General features: G+C 37.7%; 1 protein-coding gene across 9 annotated transcripts in view; it reads right to left on the reverse strand.

The window, feature by feature from the left end:
* The window catches only part of ttn.2 (titin, tandem duplicate 2), a 162,197-nt gene that overhangs the window by 74,893 nt on the left and 71,004 nt on the right, over nucleotides 1-16,300 (reverse strand). For 8 of the 9 annotated variants that reach the window (XM_079617482.1, XM_079617481.1, XM_079617480.1 and 5 more), the window contains 36 exons: nucleotides 15,522-15,785; nucleotides 15,295-15,434; nucleotides 15,082-15,208; nucleotides 14,307-14,573; nucleotides 13,924-14,190; nucleotides 13,568-13,834; nucleotides 13,307-13,446; nucleotides 12,653-12,779; nucleotides 11,693-11,835; nucleotides 10,259-10,382; nucleotides 9,680-9,946; nucleotides 9,482-9,579; nucleotides 9,108-9,276; nucleotides 8,752-9,018; nucleotides 8,357-8,623; nucleotides 7,986-8,264; nucleotides 7,117-7,525; nucleotides 6,901-7,025; nucleotides 6,520-6,786; nucleotides 6,100-6,369; nucleotides 5,714-6,013; nucleotides 5,327-5,629; nucleotides 5,053-5,240; nucleotides 4,646-4,760; nucleotides 4,257-4,541; nucleotides 4,016-4,167; nucleotides 3,776-3,923; nucleotides 3,495-3,672; nucleotides 3,287-3,408; nucleotides 2,902-3,189; nucleotides 2,441-2,737; nucleotides 2,158-2,344; nucleotides 1,943-2,058; nucleotides 1,559-1,858; nucleotides 767-1,066; nucleotides 566-671 (listed from right to left, as the gene is read on the reverse strand). In XM_079617482.1, the coding sequence (XP_079473608.1) occupies nucleotides 566-671; nucleotides 767-1,066; nucleotides 1,559-1,858; nucleotides 1,943-2,058; nucleotides 2,158-2,344; nucleotides 2,441-2,737; nucleotides 2,902-3,189; nucleotides 3,287-3,408; nucleotides 3,495-3,672; nucleotides 3,776-3,923; nucleotides 4,016-4,167; nucleotides 4,257-4,541; nucleotides 4,646-4,760; nucleotides 5,053-5,240; nucleotides 5,327-5,629; nucleotides 5,714-6,013; nucleotides 6,100-6,369; nucleotides 6,520-6,786; nucleotides 6,901-7,025; nucleotides 7,117-7,525; nucleotides 7,986-8,264; nucleotides 8,357-8,623; nucleotides 8,752-9,018; nucleotides 9,108-9,276; nucleotides 9,482-9,579; nucleotides 9,680-9,946; nucleotides 10,259-10,382; nucleotides 11,693-11,835; nucleotides 12,653-12,779; nucleotides 13,307-13,446; nucleotides 13,568-13,834; nucleotides 13,924-14,190; nucleotides 14,307-14,573; nucleotides 15,082-15,208; nucleotides 15,295-15,434; nucleotides 15,522-15,785 (7,669 nt within the window). Of the gene's footprint in view, nucleotides 1-565; nucleotides 672-766; nucleotides 1,067-1,558; nucleotides 1,859-1,942; nucleotides 2,059-2,157; nucleotides 2,345-2,440; nucleotides 2,738-2,901; nucleotides 3,190-3,286; nucleotides 3,409-3,494; nucleotides 3,673-3,775; nucleotides 3,924-4,015; nucleotides 4,168-4,256; nucleotides 4,542-4,645; nucleotides 4,761-5,052; nucleotides 5,241-5,326; nucleotides 5,630-5,713; nucleotides 6,014-6,099; nucleotides 6,370-6,519; nucleotides 6,787-6,900; nucleotides 7,026-7,116; nucleotides 7,526-7,985; nucleotides 8,265-8,356; nucleotides 8,624-8,751; nucleotides 9,019-9,107; nucleotides 9,277-9,481; nucleotides 9,580-9,679; nucleotides 9,947-10,258; nucleotides 10,383-11,692; nucleotides 11,836-12,652; nucleotides 12,780-13,306; nucleotides 13,447-13,567; nucleotides 13,835-13,923; nucleotides 14,191-14,306; nucleotides 14,574-15,081; nucleotides 15,209-15,294; nucleotides 15,435-15,521; nucleotides 15,786-15,955; nucleotides 16,223-16,300 lie in introns of all 9 variants that reach the window. The other variant, XM_079617474.1, reaches the window with a different exon arrangement.

The following is a 16,300-nucleotide window of genomic DNA, read 5'->3' on the forward strand; positions in this document are numbered from 1 at the left end:
CAGACGGAGGCATGGAAACAGACACTTATGCTTATCCGGGTTTTGTCGGTTAACCCTGTCGGAGTATGTTGCTGTCTGTCAGAGCTTGTTTTCGCTGACTGAACATGCTAAATTGGTGTGAGAATGTCTATAAATTGACATGCTGTAATCTGGTGACAATCTGCGTTGGTCTGCGTCTGTCGGTGCAGTGTGAATTGGCCTTTACAGCATGATTCAATTAATTAATAATTCAAGTAATTAAAAATGAGTTAAATGCTGAAATAAAATAAAAATAGGATGAAAATTTTAACTTACAAAACTTAAAATGAAAATTAGAAATGTTGCCTTGGCAACTAACTTAAAATAAAATAAGTTGAAGTACTAAAATTACTAAAACTGAAATATATATAAAATAACAATAACAATACAAACTCATTAAGTAATCAATTAAAAAGAAAAATATAAAATAAAGCTCAATTCAAAATATTAACAAACACTATAATAGTATATGAAGAATTCTAAAATAACAACTGCTAAATGTTAAAATAACAATCAACTGCTACAATGCCCATATGTACATAACTACCTCAAGACAGGTCTTCCACCATCATTCTTAGGTGCATCCCATTTCAGGTCAACATGAGTCTTGGAGAGACCTGTAATGGTCAGATTATATGGAGGTCCAGGGGTACCTGTGAAGAAAAAAAGTATATGCGAGACAAATTATATACTAAATATCAACAAATCAAAAGGATGAAATAAGCAATACGGAGGACTAAATACGCACTGAAAGTATCCTTGGCGAGAACAGAGTCTACAAGTTCACAAAATTCACTGGGTCCAACTGCATTCTCAGCAGCAACACGGAACACATAGAGAACCCCTTCATTTAATGGGGTGACAGTGTACTTCAGCTCCTTCACAGTGGTGTCCACAGCCTGCCAGCCTTTTCGTCTGACATCTCTCTTCTCAACAATGTAGTTTGTGATTGGAGAGCCACCATCTCTCTCAGGTGCTGTCCATTTTAATTCAGCGCTGTTCCTGCTACTAGAAACTACTTCAAGCCATCTTGGTGGCGATGGAGGATCTACAGGAGGATCATCATTAGAAAATGTTGTATAAAGAATCATGCACTTGAATGTTTAAATGTTAGAACAATGGTTAATGCTAGACTTAAAATTCTGCCATAATTTACTCACTCCCAATCTTTTCCAAACCCGTACGACTTTCCATATGACCACAAAAGAATAATATTAAGAATGTCAAGAATATCCTGCCCATTATTACTTTTGTGTAAATAATGAGAGAAAATAGCGATTGGTGACTGTTCACACAAATGTTGCATGCCTTCAGAAGACTAGTAAACATAATATGGACTATTTTTATAAAGACATTTATAATCCCTTTGTGTTTGACGTATGAAATCTCCCCATTTATTGAAATTGCATGAAAAAGACTACATTATTAAGACTAAATTCTTCTTTTATGTTCCACTGAAGAAAGAAAGTCATATTGGTTTGGAACTGCAGGAGGATAAATAAATGAAGACAGAATTCTTATCTTTAACAGTGTGACTTACTGAGTCTCTCCTTGCAGAGCACTGGATCGCTTGGTTCACTAGGTTCACTCTCGCCTGCTGCGTTGACAGCCTTGACACGGAATGAGTACTCTTGCTTCTCCATCAATCCTCTCAGGAAATGCTCAAGAGAGGGGATACCATCAGCTACACGAACCCACTCGTCAGTTCCGCTCTTGAGGAGCTCAATGGTGTAAGACTCAATCTTTGCACCACCGTCATGTTCAGGTTTTGTCCATTGCAGGAAAGCAGATGTTTTGGCCACATCTTTAACAGTTGGCTTACCAGGAGCCCATGGAGGATCTAAAAGAAATTTTCACATCATACAGTATGAAATTTTGTAGGTGAAATAGGCAAAGAAGAATATTAATCAAATGGTAATCTTACCAATTGGATCTTTAATCAAAATCTGGTCTGTCTCTTTGCTTGGTTTGCCAGGCCCAGCAAGATTCTCTGCCAAAACACGGAACTTGTACTTCTTTCTTGTGGGCAGGCCTTTTACCCTGCAAGCAAATTTGTATTTCAGACATATTAAAATACAAACAAACAAGTTTATGACACACAACAATGGCATACTAGTGTGAATTGACATCCATACATACCTAAAGTTTGTGTCCCTAATAGGTAGCTTGTTGCATCTGATCCATTTATCATGGTCAGGCTCATATCTTTCTACCCAGTATCCAGTAATAGGATTTCCACCATCATCATCAGGCTCATACCAGGACAGAGTTACCGCATCCTTTGCAATATCAGATGCCTCCAATTTATATGGGGGACCAGGGGTATCTAAGATATTGTGAACATATATATATTAATTAATAATTCAGGTAAACAGTTAGGCTAAATGTGTTGGAATTGTTGAAGCAGCATTAAATAACATACCAAATGGGTATCTGGCAATTATTGGGGCATGTTCTGCTGGGGGACCAACGCCAAACTGATTTTCAGCATAAACCCTAAAGACATACTCCTTGAAAGCCACAAGTTTGGTGGCTTTGTATGTGGTCTGCTTCACAGTGGAGGACAACTTGTACCAAATTTCACTGTCTGCAGCTCTCCTCTCAACAATATAGTTTGTCACCTTTGATCCACCATCATCTCTTGGAGGATTCCAGGCCAACAAACAGGACTCATTGGTGATTTCAGAGATATCAAAGGCAGCTGGTGGACCAGGTTTATCTAAATGGAGTTAGCAAAGATTAGATATTAATATAATCGAAATAATAACAGCTCAAAATTATTATTATTTTTTTTAATTCTGTCTTATTTTCCATTATATATATATATATATATATATATATATATATATATATATATATATATATTATTTTTTGTCACACAACCTAGAATGTTGACATCAACAGTTGCAGTTGCACGCCCACTGCTGTTGACTGCCTCAATTATGTATGTAGCTGTATCATCCCTCTTGGTCTTAGCAATGGACAGTGTTGAGTGGCCAGGTTTAGTATCAATTGTGATTCTGTCGTCTGGCTTCAGGACTAGGTCAGCCTTGGTCCATTTGACTTTAGGCTCTGGTTTGCCTGTGATGTCAGCAGGAAGTTCAATCTTAGTGCCAGCTTTAGCAGTCAGGCCAGCCAGCAGCTTTGCATCTAGTTGAATCTCTGGAGGCTCTATAAAAGTGGTAAGAAAAGCAAGCAAACATTGAGCTTAACCTCAATCATAATGTCATAATGTCTCAGAATGTGAAAGCATAATCTAATAAAGTACCTTTAGGATCAACAGCCAAGATCTCATCTGTCGCCTTGCAAGGCCTACTGGCACCCAGTTTGTTCAAAGCCCTCACACGATAAGCATACCACTGTCCTTCAATGAGACCAGTCACTTCAAACCTGTTTGTAGAGGTAATTTATTTTCACTTTTGCAAGTATGCACCTCAATTCAGTTTACAAAAAATACATTTGAAATGATCACTCACTTAAGCTCAGGTACTGGATCTCCACATGGCTCCCACTTGTCAGTGCCACGTTGACATTTGTCAACAATATAACCTCTAATTGCAGTTCCACCATCCCATTTGGGAGGCTCCCATGACAAGAAGATCTTGCTAGCAGACTTGTCTCGCCATTTAAGGTTTTCTGGTGGGTCTGGTATAGCTGTGAATCACACGCACCAACACATGAATTTATGGGGTATTTCATACTTTTGACATTGTGAATATTTAACACTGACTAATCTCTTATTAGTATTGAAACCCACTTGCAGGTGAAGACACATTCACTGGCTCATCAATATAGGCGGGTTCTCCAGGGCCACATTTGTTACAGGCAATAACTCTGAACAAGTACTCCTTTCCCTCAACAACATCTGTGACTGTGTATTCCTGGTCTTGCAAACCTGACATCACCTAAAATTACATAAGCACAAGGAAACAGATCACTGTAAGTTCGCAAAACAGTTCACAGAAATTAATGGTCAAAGATATGTTAATGTTTATACCTTCACCCAGGTCTTTCTGGAGACCTCACGCTTCTCAACCTGGTAGCCAGCGATCGGACTGCCTCCATCATGATCAGGTGCCTCCCACATCAGGTGAACATGCTTTCTGGTCACTTCTGCAACCTTTAAGTCTTTTGGTGCGCTTGGAGATGCTGCAGAATAAAAAAGTATAACTCTTTACTTCTTCCTTTCTGAAATGTAAACTGATGTATACATGACTATAATAAAATATTGTGCGTACCAATGACATTAACTTCAATCTCTCCTGAGACACTGGTCACATCATTTTCCAGCATCAAGGAGTATGTGCCTTTGTCAGGACGCACACTTGGGGTTATGATGAGCTCTGTGAAGGTTGACTTTGTAACCATGGACACACGTTCACCAGCCGTTAGCACATTTTCACTGAACGTCCACTTTGCTGTGGGCACCGGGTACCCAGTGATAGGGACACGAATTGCAAGAGGGTTAGGGACAATAACCTCCAGACCATCCTTAAATGCACTCAAGTCCAGAGTGGGTGCAACTGTGTCAAGAGAAGCAAATCATGTAGTAAGCAACTTGATTTGACTTGAAGATTCAGATATATCAAAAAGTTCTGTAGGGTGCAATAATGTAGAAATCACTTACAGTGTGGATCATCTGCCAACACAGGTCCAACAATGTTTGAGTGATCAGACTGCCCGGCCGCATTCTCAGCTAGTACTCTATAGCTGTATTTTTTTCCAAATTTCAGGCCTGACATCTGTGGAAATTTTTAAATAATTTAATCAAGCATTTCGAAACATACCAATAAGCACTATAACAATCAAAGACAAAATCTCTTTCAAGAAAAGTCAGTTCACTAGGAGGTAGTTCACTATTTCAGGCAAACAAGACATTAGAATAGGGGAAATACTGAAATCTCAAAATTGAAAGCCAAATTCAAAGTCTAACATTGACTGTCCCAAAAATGATGTTTCCTATGCTTAAATAGCATTAAAAAGCATATATTTCAGGTTGGTCTTTGGCAAAGATTGAAAAGCTAGCACACTTACCCTGTACAGCAGGTCCTGGCAAAGCCTAGCATTGCATCTAAGCCACTTGTCTGTGCCTTCTTCACATCTCTCAATGACGTAGCCAGTGATCGCTGTGCCTCCATTTTTTAAGGGAGTCTCCCATGTCAACAGGCAGGAATCCTTGGTCTGTTCAGAGTGTGTCAAATTCAGCGGAGGGCTTGGTCTCTCTGTGAATCAAAACATTGGATACACATATTACATGTAAAAGCTTTCATGTGTGCTAAAGTAATGATATTTGGGATTTTTTACACACCGATAGGGTCCATGATCTTCACTGGGTTAGTGGCAGCACTTGGTTTGCCAATTCCAGCCTTGTTCTCAGCCTTAATGCGGAAGATGTATTCTTTGTTCTCAATAACATCATTAATGATAGCTGTGCGATCATGTGGTTTGGTCACCATGACCGGAGCCCAGTTCACAGAAGTTCTATCACGTAGCTCAATAATGTATGATGTGATCTCAGATCCACCATCGAACAGTGGTGGTTCCCAAGAGACAGTGGCACTAAACTTGTTGACATTTACAACAATAACTTTCTGTGGTGGATCAGGAACATCTGGAGTGTGTACAATTAAAAAACAAATTGAGAATCATTGGCTAGGGTGCACAAACACTTGACTTTCAGATATTTTTTACTTACCAAACTTATTCTTGGCTTGAACAGCTTTATCTGTCTCAACATTGGGTCCACTTCCGACTCGGTTGCGTGCACAGACACGGAAGAGGTACTTGGAGTCTTTCTGCAAGCCAGTTACACAGTACTCTGTGCTATCGGCACAGTCAGTGGCCAGAGTCCAGGTCTTCCGTTTAATATCACGTCTCTCAACCACATAAGCCAAGATCTTGCTGCCACCATCACTCTCAGGCTCTTCCCAGGAAATGCTGACCTCACCGTCAGCAGTGTCAACAACATGAAGGTTCTTCACAGGCCCAGGAACATCTGAGAAAAGAGCAATATTTTTAAACAACAATACAATATTGGGATGTATTACTAAAACAAAATGATGTACAATGAAAATAACTTACCAATAACTTTTAGGTTTATAAAAGCCTCTCCTTTTCCATGTTTGTTCTGAATGATAATTTTATAGCGGCCTTCCTCTGATTTCTTAGGGTCCTTTAGCCTGTACTCTGTCCTGTCGATAGAAGTGTGAATATTGTCTTTTGGCAGACTGATTTCATTGTAGAACCACTCAGCCTCAGCATGTGGGTAAGCGTTGTAAGGAACTGCCATAACAAATGGCTTTCCAGCATCTGTCACCAGGTCTTGATCCAAGGTTTTAATTGTTGGTATGGCTGTGTAGAAACACCAGGGCATTGTAAACATGCATTGAATGTGATTGTGCTTTTCTTATAAAATATTTAATTTCTAATATATATATATATATATATATATATATATATATATATATATATATATATATATATATATATATGATGTCTTACCAGCAAGCTCAAGCTTGGCTCTGGCATCTTTGTCCTTGGCAATGCATCTGTACTCGCCTTGATCACGTGGCCTAATTTCACACACTTGAAGCCTGTGAATCTTACCCTCGCTCATCATCTGGTACTTATCACCTTGGACAATGGTCATGTTGTTCCTCAGCCATTTGACCTCAACTCTGTCTTTGTTGAGCTCAACTTCATACACAATATCCGAGCCTGGGGGCTCAAACACATCTGTGGGTGGTCTGACAATCTCCACAGGGGTTTCTAAAGAGGTGAAAAAGTCATAAAGACCATTTAAGATTTCATACACCTGGAAATCACAAATTTTAAAATTATGTGATATGTTCAGGTTTTTGATAGACACTGAAACAAACTTACCCTCAACAAAAAGACGGGCTCTGGTTCTCTTGTCATCCACTCCACAGGCATATTCACACTCATCATCTGGTCTGCACTCCTTTATACGCAGTCTGCATGTTTTGCCATCTCTCTCTAATTGGAATCTTAAAAATACACATAAAATGCATATTAAGAATCCTCAACCTAACAAAAATACCCTTTAAAAAGCACTCAGGACAACACAATGCATCATACCTGGGTCCTTCTCTGATCTCCCTGCCATCTCTGTACCATTTGATTTCAGCCTTCTCTTTGGAGAGTTCACAAGTGAACTCAGCATCCTCAAACTCTGTGATTGTTTGGTCTCTGAGCTGAGTGGTGAAATCAGTGGGTGCCTCGCTAATGATCAGTTCTGCCGTGGCCTTATCAGCACCAGCAACTACAGTGTATTCACCTTCGTCTGCAAGGCTGCAGTCCTTAATGGTCAGAGTGTGCTTGTCCTTGTCCACACGATATAGAATTCTCTTGCTAAGAGTGATTTCCTGACCTGCCTTCATCCACTGTACTGTCAAATTTGGTCTGTTCACCTTGCATGAGAAGATGATGGTCTTTTTCTCCTGTGTGTCAACATCCTCAGGAGGAACAATGATTCTAAGATCTTCCTCTGTGGAAATTAAGGTGTATGGTAAGTTAACTAGGCATGTGATTTTGAAACAAAGTCTAAGTCTCAAATCCACTATAAGATATAGTCACTATATTATGCAGGTTAGTTATATAAAGTCTTTTACAGGACAATTAATATCATATTTATTAGAAATATATGACTATATAAGCATGTTATTTTATATTTAAATATATTTTATAATACCCCTTTACTGTTAAACTAATTGTTCAAAACAGTCCACTAAATACCCACTCAATGGGAAATTATATATATATATATATATATATATATATATATATATATTTGGCAGATGGTTAATGAGAGATTGCCTTTTATATAAACACAGTTGCAGTATTCAGAGAAAATATTTTCCTGGCAGACATATAGACATTTGTTCATGATTCTCTACTTTGGAGCCCAAGTCAATATTTTTGCAACTTAAGTCCCGTGTATGTCATACCTTGTACAGTAAGGTTGGCAGAGCTATTTGCATGTTCACCACGCTGGTTGGTCAGTGTAATGGTGTAGTTGGACTCATCTGATTTGTGGGTTTCTTTGATCCTCAGAGAGAATACATTGTCCTTCTGGACCATGATGAACTTGCTACTTTCAAATAATGTTTCATTATTCTTTAGCCATTTGGCCTTTGCATCCTCGGTGTTAACTTCACAATTGAGGACAGTTTCTTGTCCTTCATTTGCCTTTATGTCCCTGAGAGGAGTGACAATCCTGAGCTTTTCTGTAATAAAACACAGCAAAATATCAGAATTTTCATATTTCTGTCAGCATTTCTCAGAAAAAATTAATAAAACTGCAACATGCTGCACATACCAAGCACAGTCAAATCAGCTGAGGCTCTTGTGGTTCCAATTAGGACTACAAATCCTCCCTCATCCTTGAGTTCACAATTTTTGATAACAAGAACTCTCTTTTTGCCCTCAGAAATAATGTCATATTTGTCATTTGACTGAAGTTCCTTATCTCCTTTGAGCCATTTCACTTCATATGTGTCTTTAGAGACTGAGCACACAAATTGTGCCTTTTCACCTTCAACCACTTCCTGGTTTTGAGGCCTGGCAATGAACTCAGCAGCAAGTTCTAAAAGGTTAAGAAAAAAAGTACGAAAAATGGTAATCACAAGTATGGAGCACGTTTATAGAAACAAGGAATAAAGTTTATAGGTAAAAAATATGAAGTAAATTTTCAGGGACAAGATAAAGTCTCACCATTAATCTTCAGGTTCCCTGTAGTCTGTGAGGTCGGAAGTTTGCAGTGGTATTCTCCAGCATCATCCATACGGAGGCCCTTAATAATGAGGATTCTCTTTTTTCCATCTGCAATATGCTCATATCTACCAACTTCAGGCAACTCTTGGTCACCCTTGTACCATGAAACCTCCGCACTGGGCTTGGAGACCTCACAAATCAGTTTAACACTGTCGGTTTCAGTGCCTTCAACATTAGCCAAGTTCTTTGTGAATCTAGTCTCCTCCTCTGTTGTAAGAGAAATCAAGCAAATCAGTCTACTGTTCAAAGTAAGCTGTTGAAGTCTGTTTAGAGTACAAATAAACAGGATAATTTACCAACGACAGTCAGCATTCCAGAGGATTTGGAGGTCCTGGCATCACACTCATATTCTGCTTCGTCATCAAATACAGACTTGCTTATGATGAGAATACGTTTTACTCCTTCAGAAATCATCTCATATTTTTTGCCTTTTCTGATTTCATTGCCATCTTTGAACCAGCGAACCTATGCAAAAAGGACAATGGAATATACAGATAAATTCAATTTCATACATAACATTCAAAGATACATTCAATATTACATAACAGAATTTCTAACATTTAACTTATGAATTACTGATAAAATAAGTTTAAATGTCAGTTCAAAAAGAGAAGAATAAAAGGCTTAAGGTGATTAATAAAAAAACTTAATTGAATTTTAGACAACCAACCTTTGCACTTTCACGAGACACTTCACATTCAAATCTGGCAGATTCCTTCTCTTTGACCTCAACATCATGGAGTGGCTTTGTGAACTCAACATGCGGAGCTGAAAATCAAAAGGTAATCAAATTCAATTATTTATTTTTTCATTACAAGTACAATTTGAATTATTTATTTTTTGTTCCTTTTCATTCTGATTGACTTACGTTCAACATTTAAGAAGGCTGAAGTCTTGAACTGTTTAGCATCACAGGTATATGTCTTTGAGTCATCAAGTGTGCAGTCATGGATAACAAGTTTTCTTTTAAGGCCATCAGCAACCATGTCATATTTCTTGGTTTTGCGAATTTCTTGTCCATCTCTAAACCACCTGACCTCTGCTTTCTCTTTGGAGACTTCACACTCTAGTTCAGCAGTGGCTTCCTCTTCCACAGTCTGGTCCTCCAGAGGTTTAGTAAATTCAACTGGAGGCTCTGTGCAGTAAATTAAATATATATTTTTTTTTGTTGCAATTCACTGTTTTTAACAATACAGTTATACTTTAGAATGCTAATATTTTAAGATAGGCTTATTATATCTTTATTTTAAACAGCGAAAGACACTTTCTTACACATGTTTAAGAATGTTTTGTGTTATTGAGAACTAGAGCTAGATTATGGATAGATATTTACTTACCCCTGAATGTAAACATGTCAGGCCGATTAAAAAAATGCATGTGATGCTTGTTAGTAAAGAGAGTGCAATTACAGTAAATCTACATTTTATAGTGAACAAATGACACCCACCATTTACAATGAGTTGAGCCTGTGTCAAGAAGTCCTTTGCAGTGAGTTTTACTTCTCCTGCTTCTGTCAGCTTCACATCCCTAAGGGTCAGCGTGTGAGTTCTGCCTTCTGCCCGAGTCACCACCTGTGCGAATCAATTGATAAATCAATCCCCCTTGCCGTGTCAAGGGTGGGGGAGGCTATTTACTGCCCCTCTGCAATAGACATCAGCAGCTGAGCACTAGGAACTGTTCTCAATTTCACACCTCTACTGACCCAAATATGTGCCCTGGGAGCCAATTTATACACTCCTACATTTGGCTTGTGTAACTTCAAAAAAGGCTAAATTGTCTAAGATGAATGAAAAGATTGAACACTGTTGTATATGATTTGTTTACAACTAACATCTTCCTTAATTTATCAATAGAAATAAAAAATAAAAAATATATATATTGTTTTTAATCTTAAATCATCAATTCAAGCATTCTGTAGCTAAATATTTTATTGTTCAGTACAATTTCTAAAAGCTTTCACATATATATTAAATACCTTTAGTTCTGTTAAACAACATTATAATGTATGTATGTGATAATAATAGCAAAATGATAATTAAATAAAATTAATGTATATTGGTAAACCTAATATGAGTGCTTTCCTGAATACAATGCAGTAGCTAGAAAGTATACACTGAAATCAAAATATCTATATGTCCAAAAATAAACACAACTGGTAAAATTAGGGTTAATTTGTACTAAGAATCAAGTTATCATTACAAACATATCAGGAATACAAACACATCTTGAACGACAGCTGTCATCACCTAAATGTATGGCCTTTTACCAAAACCATTTGCTACACAACACTCAGTAAGATAAAAGTATAATGTAAAATAGGTCATTACTGAAGATCTACCTCACACACATTGCAAATGACATGGCAAACATGTTTAAATGCTTTTAACAAAACATTGCTACATGTATTTACAAGCTATGACTGTAAAAAGGCCTCTTGCCACCTGCCACTGCACATAGAGTCTTGAAGTTGAAGCAGTTAAAAATAACCAGAGGAACGCTTGCAGAGCAGAATACCCCTGTGTGTTATCTCAAAACCCGGATCAAATGCTCAACTGGTATCCTGATCCCCCAGGTCCTTATATGAGGAAAGCATTTAACTCACAAATGTAAATAACTATCATGCAATATGCAGAAAAATAAATTGTCTTTCAGTTGTTAAATATGTATTTAATCCTAGAGGTTAAACACAATTTACCACAATTGATTTTCATGTACTGGTATCCCATTAGCAGTGTATCACCTAAAGGGTTAGAGCGACCATCTTGAATTGATTAATTCAGGTATGATTCAATTATTGCATACACAACAAAGTGGCACCAACCCTTTTTTCCCCCAAAACCACAAAAGACATGCATTTATATAGGACAACAAGCACACTTACTCTGTCACTTGGTTCCAGCTTTGTACCCCCAAGGAACCATTCCACAGGTATGCCCTCATAAGACAGTTCGCAGTCAAAGGTAGCAGTCTCTCCCGCTGTCACAGTTACATCCTTGAGAGGCCTCAAGAGTCCTATCATTCGTGCTTTGGATTCAGGAGAAGACATTGTTAGTCACCTCCAAGTTCCAAGAGACACTGGTAATCCCTTAACTACAAATCCACATAGCGCTTTCCCGCTGACAACAGGCCACTGCTCAGGAGCCCGTTAGCCTCCAGAACAAGTGGGATTCAGCAAGAGAGGGACTTGCGTTGGGGGCCTACTTCATTTGCATATTGAGTTTCCTTAAGATGTATATGGTCAGAAAAAAAAATTGGAGGTAGGTCTGTTGAGCCTCTGCCAATCACTGACAGAGACTCTCTAGATATGGCATGCAGATTCTAAAATAACCGCAACACCTGATTGGCCACTAGCCCACCCCTGTAATGACACCCTGCTCAGAAATCTGTTACTGTCAATCAACCTACTGGAATTTTCCAAGAAAAGGAGAATGTTACATGTTACATGTAAAATTATAATAGACAAAAAAATCCCACATCATCGTTAAGGGGTGGCATATTATAACAGTGCCCCCAGCTTGTTTCTAAAGCATGAGTATTAAAAAACACAACAAAAAATTGTTTGGCTGCCAAACCTATCTGTAAAACATTAATCCCTGCCCTAATAAATGCTTTTCACACCCTGTTATCACTACATGACATCTGTCAGAGTAATTTACGAGCTAATGATAAACTGCAGTGGCAGACTAATTTAACTGCCTTTAATTCACATACTGTATTCTAAAGCAGCACATATCATCTGTCTTGTGACTCAACACAAATTGTTTCTAGTCTGTCCACTGATATACAATTTCTCTGGCGTATCCAAAATATGCAAAGAAGGAATCGTATTTATCGCTCTCACCTTTAACTCTGAGCTGAGCACTTGATTTAGCATTAGCAGCACTGAAGTCTACACCACCAGCCATATCCATGCGGACATTGTAAAGGATAAGCATGTGCTTGGTGCCTTCCTCCTTAATTTCACAGTCCTAATAAATGAAGAAGAAAAAACGTGCTTGAAAGAAAATTTTAGCACAGAGAACAATTCACAGTAATTCAAATAAAACCACACAATTTAGCCCAACATTAAGCTCTTAAAGGAACAGTTCACCTTAAATGTAACATTTTGTTCTACGCCACAAGTAACTTTATTTTTTGATTTTTTGATTAAATCTATCCATCACATATAGTGCACAATAAGTACTTAATACTTTTTGGTATGTGTGCTTTTAATTGTATGGTGCTTTTGTGAAGACTATTATGCAATATTTATTAAAAATTAATTTGAGTTTAGAACAACATGAATTGTGTACATGACAGACTTAGCATTTTTGCATGAACTATTCCTTTAATACAATTCATTATAATGATTCTATTTGAAATTAAATTATTCTAATTAACTAATCATTCTAATTATAGCTTTGATAAACATCAAAATATCCAAAAAGCATCTGTAAGTTATGCTAATATGCTATTGAGAAATCACTCTTTGGTATTTTGGAGCAACACAAATTACCGGTGACTGGTGCAGGCCATCTCCTTTGAGTTTCCAGTTTCCATGAACATCCTCCTCAGAGATTTCTGTCTCAAAGCGAGCAGTCTCTGTCTCTGTGACCTCCACACTGTACAGTGGACGGACAACCTTAATATCACGTTCTGCAGAGAAAGGAAGAGAAGTGGAGTAGAGACTAGATCATAGTAGTTCATAGTGATTTTATCAATTGAATCTATTAATATATATGTAGAATTTAAAACAAAACACACAAATAGTACATACCTTCAATGTTGAGCTTGGCTGTTGTTTTGTCAGAGCCGCAGTCACACACGTAATCGCCAATGTTGGCCTTCTCTGCCTTCTTTACTGTCAGGATACGTTTCTTTCCATCAGCCTTGATGAGGACATTCTTAGAGGGAGTGATCTCATTGCCATCTTTGAACCATTTCACCTGAGCAGATGATTTGCTCACTTCGCACATTAGGACAACCTCATCCTTCTCAACTGCAGTGTAGTCTTGCAACTTGGTAGTAAAGTAAGGTTCTCCCTCTGTTGATATACAAGAGGAAATTGAATGTAATTAATTATACTAACTACTCTAAGATACTATAATTAGTGTCCAATTTTTTAACACCTACCAAGTACAGTGAGCATTGCCTCACACGTTTTTCCAAGGGCCTCAACTTTAATGAGAGATGTGTCATCAATAGACACCTCTTTGAAGGACAGAGTATGGATCTTGCCATCCTCGGACATGTGCACCACTTTGCTTGGATGCAAACGCACGTCATTCTTGTACCAAGTGACTTGAACCTTCTCATGAGAGAGTTCAATGCTGAATTCTGCAGTCTCACGCTCCTTAACAGTGACATCTTTAATGGGTCTGACAAACTCAAGACGGATGCCTGGCAAAATATGCAAGCACATGATTCAATCTGGCAGTAGTCTTCACTTTAAATTTGATGGGGAAAAAAACATGACAAACTCTTTTTAAAATAATGTGTTATTTTCTCCCCCTTACCCTGAATTACAAGTTTGGCAGACGTTCTGTTGTCTTCAGCTTCAAACAAGTACTTATCCTCATCCTCAAAGAAAGCAGATTTGACCACTAGAATGTGTCTTTTGCCCTCCTGAAGTACCTCAAATTTATCATCAGGTGTAATCTTCTGGGATCCTTTCAACCAACAGAAGCTCTTTGGCTGTCTTGAGATCTCACACTCAAACCTTGCATCATCTTTCTCATATACATGCACATCAGCCAGAGGTGTTACAAAAGTAATGGGAAGCTCTGCAAAAAAAAAAAAGAAGAAGAACATATCCAATAATCTGTAAGAGTGGCTCTCAAACTGTGCTCTTTTGCAAAAAAAAAAAAAAAAAAACCTTAAGATTTAAATAAATTAAATAATTAAAATGTACACACACCCACAATTTATAAATTTAACTAATTAACTCATTATAATGATTGTGTTAACATTAATTTGTGATAGTGTTTCAGTTGTTTCACTTCAATAACTTACTGGTATATTGCAATGTATGTAAGCAGCAGTCTAGTTAATTCCAAATAATTAAATAAAACAGCAGTCTAGAAAATAGTAGATCAGTAAAAATTACAGAATTTAATTATGTATCTATGTATTTAGGAAGCTAGCCTAAAAAAATAATTGGTAGTTTCCCTCAGAACTGAGGAGTTCCACACTTTTCATTCGATTGATTAAGTTTGCAGGTTGCAGAAAAAAGTTTTTAGAACCACTGACTGAGAATCAACAATAGCTGCATACAATTTAGGCATGATGTACCTTTCACTTTCAAATTGGCAGAACATTTTGCATTGGCACCCTGGAATGAAACCTCTCCAGACTGGGACACTTTGCAGTTGTACAAAGTTAAGATGTGCTTAGCTCCATCTTCAATGATTTCAACATCCTGTTGCCACAAAGATAAAAATACAATTAAGTTGTTCATGCAAATGTTCCACTTGTCACCATTTAAAATATTTTCAGTAGCCTTACCGGTGATGATGTGAGGACTTCTCCTTGCAGTTTCCATTGGCCATGGACATCATCTTCAGAGATTTCCACCTCAAAACGTGCTGTCTCACCATCAAAGAGCTCAACACCATACATGGGTCGCACCACTTTGATGTCACGAGCTGAAAAAAAAAACATTCCAGGCATTTTTGTAGAGCAATTTAGAGCAAAAAAAAAGTGACCATATGACCATAACCTTAAACACTGACCTTCAATGTTCATGGTGGCCGAAGTCTTGTCTGTTCCACAGTCGCAAACATACAATCCTTTTTCTTTCTCCTCAACTTTTTTGATGTTTAGGATTCTTCGTTTGCCTTCAACTTTTATGGTAACCATCTTGGAGGCTTTAATTTCCGTCTCATTGTGGAACCATTTCACAGGAACATCTTTGCTGAGCTCACAGTCAAGATTGACCTCATCTTTCTCAACTGCAGTGTAATCTTGCAGTTTAATTGTGAAGTAGGCATCTCCCTCTATATTAAAGTAAATCAAATGTAAAAAGTAAAAAATGTTTAGAGAACCAGTAATGTAGTTTGTGGACTAAAACACTGTTTTATATGATTATTGTTTAGTTAATGTTCACTAGATTACAGATTTCAAGACCACTTATTTTACCACCACCATCATATACATAAAAAGTTACCTAGCACCGTCAGGTTTGCTGTTGTCGCCAATCCTTTAGCCTCTGCTTTTATTTGGCAAGTATCATCTAGAGTAGCATCCTTGATTTCTAGTATATGTTTCTTTCCATCAACATGCATAAGTACAGTTCTGCTCGGATGCAATTTTGTTTCATTTTTGTGCCATGTCACTGGTACACTGTCATGGGACAGTTCAAGCTCAAACCGAGCCGTTTTACCCTCCTTAACAGTTTGATCCGATATCGGTGAGATGAATTTCAGCCGCATACCTATAATGTGTTAGTCCATTGCAAAACCATTTTAGCTTGGTGATTTTGTGAACAAAACACATTTTTCAGAGGACCCCA

This window comes from Phoxinus phoxinus, assembly GCF_949152265.1.
Source record: "Phoxinus phoxinus genome assembly, chromosome: 7".
In the NCBI taxonomy this organism is placed as follows: domain Eukaryota; kingdom Metazoa; phylum Chordata; class Actinopteri; order Cypriniformes; family Leuciscidae; genus Phoxinus; species Phoxinus phoxinus.